Below are 13,910 nucleotides of genomic sequence, written 5' to 3' on the forward strand. Positions count from 1 at the left end.
GAATTGTTGCTCTTCATCCGATATTTGTTCACGAAACCGGCCGGCGGCCTTGAGTGTCTGCTTCTATACACCGCAATTGCATTTCAAAATACACTTCGATAATCCCCCTTAACTCCTAAGATTGATCGGTTTTAAATCCAGCACTAATCTGACGGTGACCTCTGCCCACATGGAACGTGCAACAAGATAAAGGTAACAGTTTCATCAGCTATTTTCATGTCAATTGAGGCGCCGAACATAAAGTGTATAATGTATATGCAATCCGTGTAGTATAGCCTAGAGGTGGCCAAGCAGTCAGGGTCGACTAACCCCATTTTTACTGTGTTACCGGAAAGGGACGCATCACATACACCGAAAGTGGTCAAATCATATAGAAGTGTGAAGAAATTTCTACTGCATTACGAGAATAGAAGTAGAGAGACATGTCAAATAAACTTGAAGTAGTTTCGAAAAGCATATTTCATAGTCTATCGAATAGTAGTCTACTTATTCTATTCAAAATCCACAGTGTGAGAAACAAATCGTTTTTCCTAAAAACTGTAGAATTGGAAGTAGTTCAAGATCATAACCAATGCAGTAAGAAGTGGAAGTACACGCAACACTATACTTGGAATGAGTAGAAGTCCGTTACAGACAACATCTGTATTTTAGCCACCCAACATATTATCAAGTTTATAATGTATGCAATATGCCAATCATTCAGAACCTAAGTGCAGGATTTGTTCACGTGTTACCGCAATAAGCCGCATCATGATGATGATGATGATGATTGGTTTATTAGCAATTTTATCAGTTCAATAAACCACAAAAATGCGATACAATGAAAAGACAGGAAGATGTCGAAGCGACAAGGAGTAGTCTATGGAATCTGACACCCATATATACAATCAATTGGACAAATAACCATATGACTTCGCCTCCCCTCTTACACTCAGACATTTGATTACGCATATTCATTGAAAACATCACCGTATACCGTTACCTGGAACACGGTCAACAGCGCTTGCGGGAACGTGTCGAAATTGGAGCGGATCTTCTCGGTGGACGAGATGCCCACGAACCGCCCGCCGAAAAGCTGCATCCCGAGCAGCGCGAAGATGATAATAAATAGAAAAAGCAAAACCAGCAAGCTGGCGATGGAGCGGATGGAATTGAGCAGAGACGCGACGAGATTGCTCAGCGATTTCCAATACCTGCGCGGATAGAAACCGAAACGTAACGACGGACGATACAACCTTTAGAACCGCGACGAACCTCGTGACTTTAAAAATACGAAGCAGCCGCACGCAACGCAGGACCGAGATGCCTAAAGGCTCCATCACCTGAAAACAGAGTTGGTCATTGGTCAGTTACCATTCAACAGCTGTTCTTCTCAACTTCCACTTCTCTTTGACAAACTTCTCAGGTCAGACTGCTTGAATTCTACGATTTGAATTTTGAAACGTAAAATGTAATAATGTGATACGTTTGCATCACCTATATGAGTGGAATTGTATCACAGTCCCCTAGTATCAAAGTGACGGAATCTGTTTTCGAAGATTGCATCTGTTTATGTCGTGCCGTTAGTTATTTTGCATTAGTCGCGAAGATACATCTTGCAATTTCGAAGGCGTCTCAGATTAACTACTAAAATCATACGACCGACCGACCAAATTTACGTTTTGAAACTACTTATCTGATTAGTTTTGATACCGTTTATGCTTTATTTCCACTTGAAAACGTTGCTTATACTTTTATTTGTGCAGTAATTTTCGGCGTTACTTCTAACTTCTACTTGAGTGGCTAGCTTGAGAACCTATGCTCTGGAATGCCATCAGTTTGTCGATGTAGACCAGAATTTGGAACGGTAAACCACAAGTAAAGTGAACGGTCAAATTTATGGTGTAGAACTGGTACATTTCATCGTTATGTAACTTTTGCACGTAGCTGTAATTGTCTACCATCTGCAAATAGACAAAAGTTCATCCAGTGCCTACCACATCACGGAGAAAATACGTCCCAGATCGCCAACGTTACAGTACACGCAATCACCATAGCTCCATCCAATTACCTTTGAACTTGTCAATATGAGCTCTAGTATCCCGCTCAACACGACGAAGCAATCGAACCGGTTGAAAAGAGAGACGAGGTATTGCTCGAGTCCGCGCGAATATATTTTCATCAACATCTCCAGAGTGAAGAGAACCAGCAAGATCTTGTTCGCCAGATCTGTAGAGGGGCGTTGGTTTTACTGGCGATAATGCATGAATGTCGGCTCACGTATACGTATCAGATGCTATTAAGGCTTTGATGGGTGGATATGTATTGAGGACCAATATATATTGAGAATCAGAACATCGTGCAAGGAAGGAAGACCACCTATTACATCAAGGGGCGGATTTATTCGTAGTCTTGGCTGGGTCAGAAAGTATATTTTGGATGACTTGTGCAGTGTATGTACGACGTACATTGTACAAAGGTTCGGGCTATTTGAAGTGCTTAGTTAATGAATATCACTGGTTCTGAACCTTTAGTAAAAATCTATGGATTTGATAGTTTGATCGAAAGTAAATTTGCAGCGAGAACTTTATATTGGAACGCTATTACACCATATTTTGACAGCGCTTCAATGATGTCCTTCCAAGTATTTTCGTTCTTTCAAAATCAAAAACACCTCAGTAGCGACGAGGTTCCGAAGCACTGATGTAAATGGACAGGATTCGAACTAGCAGCCACCACAACTTGAAACAGCGCACATACAAACTTGACTGGTTCAGAAATACGAGACACATTTCAAAATCCGTTAAATTTGCATGAGCATCGGACCTATATCAACTTGATGCAATGCATTTCGCATTTAGCAGAAAGTATAGTTATAAAATATAGGCGATTAGGGGCATGTCTATTATATAGGGTTACCATAGTTTGGAAATCTGAAAAGAGGACACTTTTTCAAAATTTTCAGACTTGCAATACCGGAGGTAAATCCTGAAAAAATGGTAAATTTTCACCCATTTCGTGTTCGGTTGACTAAAAATAAAGATTTCCTATATTTCAGCCGCATTTTATCCGATTTCCAAAAAAGAGGACAAATCCTCTTCAAAGAGGACGTATGGTAACCCTAGTCTATCATTTAATCGCGGGTTTCCGGAGATCACAAGAAGATCAATAAGTACACTCCAACAATTCAACAGGACATTCACGGCATTTTTGCAAAAATAGATATCCCGCGCGCGCCAAATAGAGCGATCCTTATCAGAGACAATCTGCGCAATGAACACATACCAGAAAATTGGATCAGACGACAATATATGGTTAAAGAGAGATAGCGATCTACCAGGCCACCAGGTGCTTACGTAACACCACTGTGGTAACACCGCACGACATTTCTACTGGGCGGTCATTTATCATTGTGACGCAATATTGGCGCTTTGCAAATTGTGATCGACCAGCGATACAGGCTTATTATGATGCTATTACCGATACTCTTGAAACACTGTACTATTTGACACTATGGAAGGTTGTAAACCTAGATTGGTTGCAATGGCATATCTGTGAAGTCGTGAGCAACTCATAGCATTGTCGCAAAGTGCAATGAAATTGGAATAGTCGAAAAAATAACAAATAATCTTTAATATGATGTAGAACTGGCATAATATTCTTTGTGGTTGCATAGAAGGTACATATTTGAACTTTCCAAATCATTGCGTGTGGTCGTTCACGCCGTGACAATCTCTTGATAGGAGATGAAGTACCGCCGTGCATGTATGATAGAAAACGGGGCTAACGATAAAGGCCACTTGTATGTGTTCTAAGGCGGGGATTCGTTTGATTTAACGGTTTATCACGACCATTACAAAACCTATCCATATTTACGTTACGCGTCTCTGACAGCGGCAAACGCCGAGACGCAATTCCAAGCGAGTCCTCCGCGAAAGCACTCGATGAGTGATCTAATCGCAGGAAAATTTGATGGATCATTGCCACTGCATGGACGCGACATGTAGATTAGCCGTAACCAGACCAGCTATAACATTTGAAGGGCTGATTCCGGTAGCGCGGCAAGGATAGCCACTATAGCCTGTGATAAATGAATGCCACAGGCGGGATTTAGCGTATGCGTTAAGCGTGGAAAGTCCTTGGATACGATTCGCCGCCATGGTGGCATGGCGGGTCTCTCGGCGCGTAAAAATCCGAGACTAACAACAGAGTAATCGTAAGTGGGTCGCGCTATACGTGAAAAATGAGCAATGACCATTGATATAGAACAGGGATTTCCAAACTAGTGGTCGCGAGCCCCGTGGGATCGGTTGCCTGTTCTTAGGGGTCGCGAAGTCAAAAATTAAATACCAATGACCATTGCAAGAATGCCAATTAATCGGATGCTATCGGCGGCTCATTTCAGAATATTTTAGTTCATTTTTCATTATAGAAGAAAACTCGAGCTCCGAGGACTCCGAACCCGGTAAACAAGGCATCCGATTAGTCGAAGCGCCATTTTATAGCGCCACCTGATATAACTTGGTTGGTGCCTGGACTCTGGATATCACTCACTATGAAGTATACTGTCAGTATAATACATACATACACACACGCTCGGCACGGTCGAATAATTTATAGATCGTCAACTGTATTTCGCGTGACGCAACATTTCATGTAGCAGTACTTGACTGTAGTTCCATTTGACATAGATAGAAGTCTTCCAAAATACCTATATAACGTTGCTATAGTCATAGCGTAACGTAGCTATAGTCTTGACTGAGTTCATAATTGCTATTGCTGCGCACATAGTCGCCAGCTTCATACATAGGCCGCGAGTAGCTTTGGCCGAGGGCGCTGACCATTTTGTATTAGCAACCAGCACGCCAAATTGAGAGGTGGGTTCGCGCAGAATATCCAAATCGAAACTTGGTGTCACGACCATAAAAAGTTTGGGAACCACAGATGTAGAACAATATGCATAACAAAACAACACAGTAAATATGTCTTTTGACCTCGACCAGAGGTCCTTGCACGATATACACAGATATGAGTTTTCTTTGGAATGCAAAACCCGCGTAAATACAGATGAATACTATATGTACATCTCACGGAGTAGGATATTGGGATACATTCAGTCCGTTCATTGCAAATGCATATGCGATCGACATAAATACTACGACTAAGACTTCTACGACGCAGTGTGTCTGGTTTCTCAACGGTATTATGTCAGACCAGTGGTTCTCAAACTTTTTTGATAGCGGAACCCTTCAAGTATTCAGGGCGGACTAAAAAAGCCCTCCAATTGGTGGCCCAATCTCGATTTAGGCTATTTGATGCCTGAGAAGTTAACCGATGACTAAAAATGCCACCTCTCTTAATTCTATTTAGGCCAACTAATGACTCGAAAAGCCAGTTACAGCCCCACTCACGGCGTCTTTGCCAATGATTTATCTTTTTTTCAAGTTTCTTAATGATGTATTTAAACCAGTGGTTCCCAACCTTTTTCGGTGGCAGGGACAAATTTAGAATTTCAGAGTACGGTCGGGGCCGCACGAATACCAGGGCAATGAAAGAAACTCAAAATAGTCACCAAAATATGAAAATTGGCATTGTTCCGATCATTCGCTTGACGCCATTGGCAATTGTGTTGCAGCGCTCCCGTTGTTCAGAACAATCAACCTTTGCTGGCTATTTCAGAGTAGTTTTAATGCCCTGGCGAGATTTCAATTGGTATTTTTGGAATCAGTGTGACACTAGCTTTCGATAAACACCGACATATCAAATTATTCGGACGCTTGGGACGCGAGCTATAGGACCACCAATTATGCTACTTTTTGCCGGCTAAGCAGTACGCATCTCGGCGTATTCAATCGTGAGTCACTTGTTGCACATCTATCCGTAAATTAGTTATCAATACACAGAGCCGTAACAGCACTTCGTCAGCCCCCCTCAAAACGTTGCTCTTGGGCCCCCATAGGGTGATAAACCGAACTTCGAAGATCCCCAGACCCCGCTCAGGCTAGATGGCTGTATATCGCTATTTGTCATCTAAATCGGGTGACCGTTTTAGGCAGCTTCTCTCGACTAATCGCGTGCAGCGCAATTCATGATTGAATCGGTCAATATGATCGGCAATTGCATATATATTGGTATCAATTTATATCCTCTCTCTGCTCACGCAATCAGATTGACCGGTTGAGCCGAGTGAGTTGTGTTTGAAAAAGTAAGACCACTCAATAATAATTAAACATCTTCGGGCGTATACCGTTAGCAGGAACGAACAGCACTTCGTTAGGCCCCCCAAAACACTTAGGTCTTGTGCTCCCATAGGGTGATAAACCAAACCCCCCTTCCCGTCCGGTTGTTCGCTTCTGCCACGAAATCAGGATCACCATTTAGTGAGCCAGCGTGGAGTGCGAAAATTTCCAAGGTCAATAAGATCGGGAATTGCATATATATTGCTATCAATTACTTGTCCTCTCTGCTGACGTAATCAAATTTGCCGGTAGAGCTGAGTGAGGTGTCTTGGAAACTGTATAGGGCCCGTATATAATAATTAAACATATTCGGACGGGCGGACCCGTTGGTACGACTTCGTTACATGATGTTATTTCGTGACCTCCAGTCTGCTATATCAAAAAATATGGAATCGCCCAAACGTACTAAACTAAAAGATGTACACGATTTCAAATTGGTAGTTCTTCACTGGCATATAATTCTTCCCTGCGGGATTGTAGCCTATTTGTCTCGTGAGGTTCAGATTGCCAAGACAGGAGCATTCGGCGCCAGTCATTTAGGCGCCTATGGTCAATTATACGCTACCTGTATGTATTTTGTATATACATAACGAAGTTTTCGGTCAGCGTAAGGGCAGTCCTTTTCGGCCAAGGTTTTCTCGCTCTGGCACACTTCTTGGAGTCGCATGTTACATGGCCTAAAACTTTATACGTCTTCGTGCGTCGTGGCGCGGTAATGGCCAACGCCGATATGCCTACTTCTATAGGTCTTGCGTATTTGATCTTGCTGGAAGAGTACCCAATAATTAAGGTATTTTCAGATATGAAATCGCGCGCAGCACGAAAAATTTTTGAAAAAGTTGCATAAAATTTCATAAAATACTCTATAATTTATGCTAAATTCACTAAATAATTTTGGGCCCCCTTCGCGCTCACCCCCCCCCCCCCAATTGGGGGCTTGGGGTGCGGCAGTCACGTTCCTGTCGATACCTATATCTATACCTATAGGTACTGCTCGTTCAACAGGAAAGTTAGCGCACATTACATTGAAACAGCAGTGACGTAATCTTAGCAGTCTACTCACAACTTTCCTGCAATTCTAATTGAAAACTCCAGACTCCAAGCCAAGCAAAAGTCGATTTCTCAATATTTTTGTGGGGGCCGCAAGAAGGCTGGTTGGGGGCCGCATGCGGCCCTCAGGGCCGCGGTTGGGAATCACTGATTTAAACAGTGCATTTTCAACCTCGATTTAAGAACCCCTGCGTTAGCTGATTGGAAGTTGAATATATATTTGTATTTGGACAGTTGAACACGCAGAATACAAATGTTTTTCAAATCGAAATAGGGATTCGGATTTACCATGCCGAATTCAGGTAAAATTAATTCATAGCACGATTTCAACACATGCATCCTAATTAGGTATGTCCCAGTTCAGCAGAGATGTACTTGCGAATAGTGAGGCACTAGTACAAGTCAATACCGGTGACTCAACAAGTACCCGCGAAAAATACTATTATAGGGAGTTGTGGCTCTGCACGATATGCGGTAGACGCCAGAAGGTAAATGTTCAATATGTGACAGGCATAGCAAAATCGCACAAGTTACTACATGAGGAAGCGACTGATCACAAGTAATAAGATCTCAGATTTGCAAAAGCAAGATTCACATACCTTGCACTACTCCAAGCCAATCTGGTTGGTTATGGTGCTCTGACGCTAAAGATACCGCGTTGAGGAATACGAGGGCTATGACTAGCCAATAAAACGTTTTCGACTTTACGATCGCCCGACACCTCCGCCGTGCAATTCGATTCCAATTCTGCCATCGCTGACTGAAATGGAAAGAGACTATGGCATACTATACCGTACTATGCAATCTAGTCAATAGTCGTGTGGGAGAGGTGACAGGGTTGCAAACGCGCCCCCAAACGTGCAACAACGTCCGGTATTTGTGGAAATGTTGACAGGAATTTGGGAAGAAGAATTAAAATAGCGGTCATTTCTCCGGAGACATTACAAAATTTCCGGTGTCACGTGTTAGCTTGCATGACATTTCGTAGCTTTGTTAATATCAACTAGTTTAATGGTGTTATGAATCTCTGTCAGGCATTTTTGAACCCACAAGTTTCATATGTCTCCTTCACCTATGATTCTAGCAATCCAAGAACCGCTATCCAGATTTCACATGCTTCGGGATGACAGTATCGGTCAAAGGATCAGCATAGCGACCAGTATCATAATAAATGACAATCACAATACCGAATAGAGAATTAGACGAGATGGATGGGCTTTTATTGCATATGTAGGGCCATTCGTACATACACTTGCGGCATCCAATCTTGGTGGCTCCAAAAATATCTGCGTAATAACCAGCATCAACTACTATTGACTTATTGATATGGAAAAATCAATTTTACGCCTGGAATTCGAATATTGTGCGATCAATCAATTGCCTAGCAATAGGGAAATGGATGGTGGTGAAAACGCTTATTTATGCATATCTACGTCATGCCTTGATACGGCCCACGACAACGGCAGAAAGTCTCTGTGCGCTCGCGGGCATATGTACATTGTACGATGAGGGTTGTTCAAAAATAGCTTTTTTTCCGGATTCCAGCGGTTCACGGATTAAATTGTCAGGTTACCCTAAAAAACGCTGCACACCAAATTTGGTTCAGTTCTAACAAGTCTGAGCGGCCGCAGAGCTAATTAAAATGTTTAATTTATTAGGAAAAATTGTAAAAAAAAACTAACTTTTCTTTCAAACCCATGAAATTGTTGAGTTGTCTTCAAAAACAATACAAAACAAATTTGAATCAATTCCAACTATTAGAAGCGGAGTTATTTGAGTTTTTCGTTGATACTTCTTGGATTATCCACCGATGAAGAAAAATCCGAGAACTATGGACGAAAAACTCAAATAACTCCGCTTGTATGGGTTGGAATCGAGTCAAATTAGGGTATTAGGGTAACCTGACAGTGAATGGCTGGAATCCGGGAAAAAAATTGTTTTTGAACAACCCTAATTTACAATTAAGGTTGCATTTAAAACAAATGGTTGTTTAAAACACTTTGTTTACAACATGTTTTCAACAGTGTTTTAAACGAAGGCCTTTTAGAAAGAATTGTGTTTTTTTAAGTTGCATAATTATGCCATAATTGTGTAAATACTTTCAAAAAAACCTGTTTTATGAGCCAACGGACGATTACCACCCGATATAGCCGACGGGATGGATGGTTGGAACCCTCAAAATAGTCGGTTCAACAGCTATAATACGTAGATATTTCGTCAAAGGAGCTATATTTACCGTATATTTTCAATTGTCAATGTCAATCCACTATGACGTCACAATTGAATATGTGTGACGTCATGGCTTGAAAAAAATAATAATAAAAAAACATGTTTTAAACAAGGGCCTTGTTTATGTTTGTTTTAAATTGATTTTTGTTTTAAATGCAACCCTGTACAATGTACAATGTACATGTCAGAACTATCTTTGGGTCTTGCTTGAATATATTGATTCACCCCCAAATATTCTACTCTCGTATCATGCCGCATCCAGTTCGATTTATTATCAATCTCGTTAAGTCAGGACAAGATCAAGAGGAAAAACTTAATTAGTTTCACTCACTGAATAAGAAGTTCATTTCAATCCAATGACTGTGGCGGATTCCCAGATTCGAGGCCAAACAAAGACTATTTATCAGCGTAATTCAATCGTAATACTTATTCGCCATGAAAACCGAGCATGAAATTCGGCAAATTTCCAATGTCTGGCATAGTCACAACGATACGTAAAGCAGCAGTATGAAGATGCTTTTAAGAAACATGAAGCGAATCCCTAATTAACACACGAAACAAAATGGAAGAATATAATCATACCGACCTGTAGCACAGCTTACAAAGTTTCCGCCTTCATAAATACATTGTAGTTAGATGGTGACGATGTTGTTGACGACAAAGAGGCGAAACATGGAAACAAAACGAAAATAGAAACGTAAAATTTTCTTCCAAGGGATACAAACGAAAAGCAGCAATTTTGTTGGCATGGAATAACGGAAATAGCTTTTTTAGCAACGTGCAGTTAGCGCCATCGCAGACGGGGATGCTTTTCGCGGTAGCCGTGTTGTTCAATGCTTGTGCACTGTGCAGAGGACATGGACCTTACACGTGACAGATATAGAAGACATGGTTTGTAGTTTGAATGGAAAATAAGTAAGCGCGGTAACGAATAGCCCAAGTGCTTTGGTACAGTCAGGGTGTATGGGTGCATGGGTGCCGGAAAGCGACACCAGCATTCAATAACATGAGCGCAGAGTGACGAATAATGCGCATAACGTCAATGCAGTACCCCGTGCCAACGCGATGATGGATGGAGGTACAGTAATGCTTCTGGCAATCCGTAAAACGGTCGAAACATCGTTGAATTATTCACGATATCACAAATCGAAATGTGCACGTGAACCCGTTTGATTTGCGGTAATTAGCTGGAGTGTTTCGAATCAGCTTGTAGCCACTGTGTATATACACGAGTGTCGCATGGAAATCACCGACGTCATATCCCATTATTTAATCGATAAAACGTTTTGAGACAAACGCAACGGAAAGGTCATCGGTATACGCCTACCACACCGAATTTGCGTCAAATTGCACGAATTTGCACGAAATTGCACGAATTTGCACGGATGAATACTTGCTAACGATCCATGGGTGAAAATGATCAGCGCACCTTTGCATCTGCCACCAATTTTCGTCCAGCTGCAGTCCGGACCAGTCACTCGTCCCGTCATCGTATTGCTCGCCATCTACATCAAATACGAACGTTGTTGAATTCGATATTAGAAAACACGGTGGGGATCAGTTTTATATTACCATGAAAACGATGTAGATTTCGCCCTGTGTTTAAAGATCTATTCCTACACAACTTTAATGTTGGCCACCGCAAACACACCACAAATGCTGGTGAATACAAATTAACTCAGGGTATAATTTAAAATGGACACGGTGCCAGAGCTATCTGTTAAATATGTATGTAATGTTTGTTGAATTTATTGTAAAAAATCCTGCGACAGTTTATACATATCCAAGGTCACTGTGTTGGGTACTGTAGCCAATAAGCGAGACATGCAGAAAATGTGGCTTTAGGATGAGAATTCACGATAAGATGTGTCCGACTGGTTTTTCTGGAAAACTTTATCGAAGACCGTTGGGATGAACTAGTGTAGGCCTGTAGGGGTTTGCAATGAGCGAGTTCAGGCCTATGAGACTTATTAATTTCGAGGCCAAGCCTTTCTGCGTCGGGACACATAAAGACGTAAATTTTGGCCCACAAACTGCTGATAAAATGCGGCGCTAAAACATAAACGACGACATAACCTTGGTCTAAAAATGACCGATGCTGGATGGCCAGACCTTTCGATATGGATATGCTCCGTTATCAGCACGGAATAGTCCCGTTCATGCAATCTGATTAGACAGTAGTATAACTGTGACTGTGACACGCAGAGCATTTTGATTTTCCCTAATTTGAAATCGCGTGCGGCAGATATGTTTTGTAGACTGTAGAGCTATGTTGGGTAGAATTGAGGTGTACGCGTTCTGTATGTCATACATGTCCGAAGAATCATGGAATACAACTGTAGTATTAAAAATGAATTCATTTTCGTGGGTGAGGCTCGTGTTCCAAGACATAATGCAAAAGCCTCAACACGAACATGCGGGTTTTTCGCCCTTTCGACAAACTGCAGCCTCCGGTACCTTTGTGTCAGCTCTCGAAAACGATTTCTGCCAGCAAGCGTATTTCACTCGCGAAAAACACGCTGTATTTTGGACAGGAGTGCAGAACAGATTTTAAGACCTGGCCATCCAAGCACTAGTAGACGTTCATGTACAAAACCCAACAACTCGTTTGACCGAGAAGGGTTTTAGTGAAATAGTTGAAATCAAAACGAGCGAATTCGATTAGTTTGTGCGAATGAAATTTATTTTACCAAAAAAAGTGCGAACGGAGTTCCAAAAGGTTGAAAAGCACTGGTGTAATAGTTAGCAATTCTCGTGTAGTTGAGCAGAACAATCAAAAATAATCCCATCAAACAACTCGAAAGTATAGAGATGCAAACAAACTAAATAATTCATGATTTCACGATGCTACCATTACACACTAATTATTATGATCGATGTGGCTATGCTTTACTACAGGGACAAACCCAATGCTGACATCGCGACGATTTGTGTGAATTTTCAAAAGCTCACATCTAAGGGAACAAATAATCGTGACGGATGCATTACAGTAAATTATTTGGAATGCAGATATAGATAAATGCTTCAGTCTTCAGCTGGTATGTTCGCTAATGGTCTCAGTTTTAATGGTGTCCGGTCAATACCGAGAAAACCATTACCGAGAATGCCATTACCGAGAATGGACATCGCCGAGAATGGATATTTCCGAGAATAGACACCACCGAGAATTGACATTACCGAGAATGCAATATATGCAATGCAGGCATGTTATGCATATGCACAGGTCGTGTGAGTGCATTACGGCGTTGCCACATTCGGTATCGATGCTCAGGCATAAATTTCTCGACAACATCAGTCCCAGTACGCTATATTCTTGACATTGGCCATTCTCGGTAATGTCCATTCTCGGTGGTGTCCATTCTCGGTAATGTCCATTCTCGGTAATGGCATTTTCGGTAATGTCCATTCTCGGTAATGGTTTTCTCGGTATTGGTATAGAACCGTTTTAATTACATACAAGTGCATTTTGTTGTCAATGTCAATGAGTGGTAGGCCGTGATTTGTTCAACAGAGTTAGGCGTAAGTCAGGTAAATATTCGCGAGAATTCATAGCGGGCCATAAGCAGCATTCTAAAATTCGTTGTAGGTTGGAAGTAATTTCCCAGCTTTATACAGCTGCTATTAAAACGCTTGTCTTTCATGACTTCATTTCGAAAAGTCAGCAACAAAAGCGGATATCTACAAAGCGAAACTAGATTGCGAATCGAACGATAAGAATCAACTCCCAATTTCGACGCCAATTCGATTCCCCCGGCGATTTTTCATTCTCATTTATCGAATAACGGGACAGCGCAGGCGGCCTTATCACTCACTGCCTTCCGTCTTGCCATTCTCGTCGTACGCCACCGGATCCAGATCTTCGCCTTGCATTATCCAGGCCTGATATCCGCGGATATCGTCCTCGACTTGTTGAATTTCCCGTAACTTTTGAAACTCGCCGCGGGAATTCGCCTTTTCTCTCTCCTTCGAAAATTCACTGAACGGAAATAGGTACTGAACGGAAAGAAATGCGTTTCTAATATTCGCATGATGCAATTTACGGGTATGAAACAGAGAAGATGCAGATAACTAGTTGTAGTAGGCAATATAGTAATATGAATCGAGATCGATTCATTGATTTATTTATTATTGACACAATGATTCAGTGGGAATGATGTCACTGAAAGTTCTCCTTTATAGTATTTTTAATTCACGACTTTATTCTATTGTGTGCTGTGTGTACAACTGTACACTGTACAGTGTACAATGTACATCAACCGTTTCCAACCTTTTACTAGTCACAGACTCCTTACAGCAGTGGTCGGGAACCTTCGTTGTCCGAAGAGCCGTATTGGCCCTATTTTTTCAATCTCAACTCCCAAAGAGCCATACATGCTAATGAACTGTTACGTCACAAAAGAATATTTGTGACGT

General features: G+C 41.6%; 1 protein-coding gene across 9 annotated transcripts in view; it reads right to left on the reverse strand.

The window, feature by feature from the left end:
* Nucleotides 1–13,910, reverse strand: part of LOC145446766 (voltage-dependent L-type calcium channel subunit alpha-1D-like) — a 100,021-nt gene that overhangs the window by 37,324 nt on the left and 48,787 nt on the right. For all 9 annotated transcript variants that reach the window (XM_080325126.1, XM_080325128.1, XM_080325127.1 and 6 more), the window contains exons 9-15: nt 13,310–13,473; nt 10,927–11,002; nt 10,084–10,110; nt 7,868–8,028; nt 2,051–2,208; nt 1,255–1,322; nt 983–1,193 (exon numbers count right to left, since the gene is read on the reverse strand). In XM_080325126.1, the coding sequence (XP_080181252.1) occupies nt 983–1,193; nt 1,255–1,322; nt 2,051–2,208; nt 7,868–8,028; nt 10,084–10,110; nt 10,927–11,002; nt 13,310–13,473 (865 nt within the window). The remainder of the gene's footprint in view (nt 1–982; nt 1,194–1,254; nt 1,323–2,050; nt 2,209–7,867; nt 8,029–10,083; nt 10,111–10,926; nt 11,003–13,309; nt 13,474–13,910) is intronic.

This window comes from Botryllus schlosseri, chromosome 9 (genome assembly GCF_051294905.1).
Source record: "Botryllus schlosseri isolate E-star chromosome 9, Bs_hap1, whole genome shotgun sequence".
In the NCBI taxonomy this organism is placed as follows: domain Eukaryota; kingdom Metazoa; phylum Chordata; class Ascidiacea; order Stolidobranchia; family Styelidae; genus Botryllus; species Botryllus schlosseri.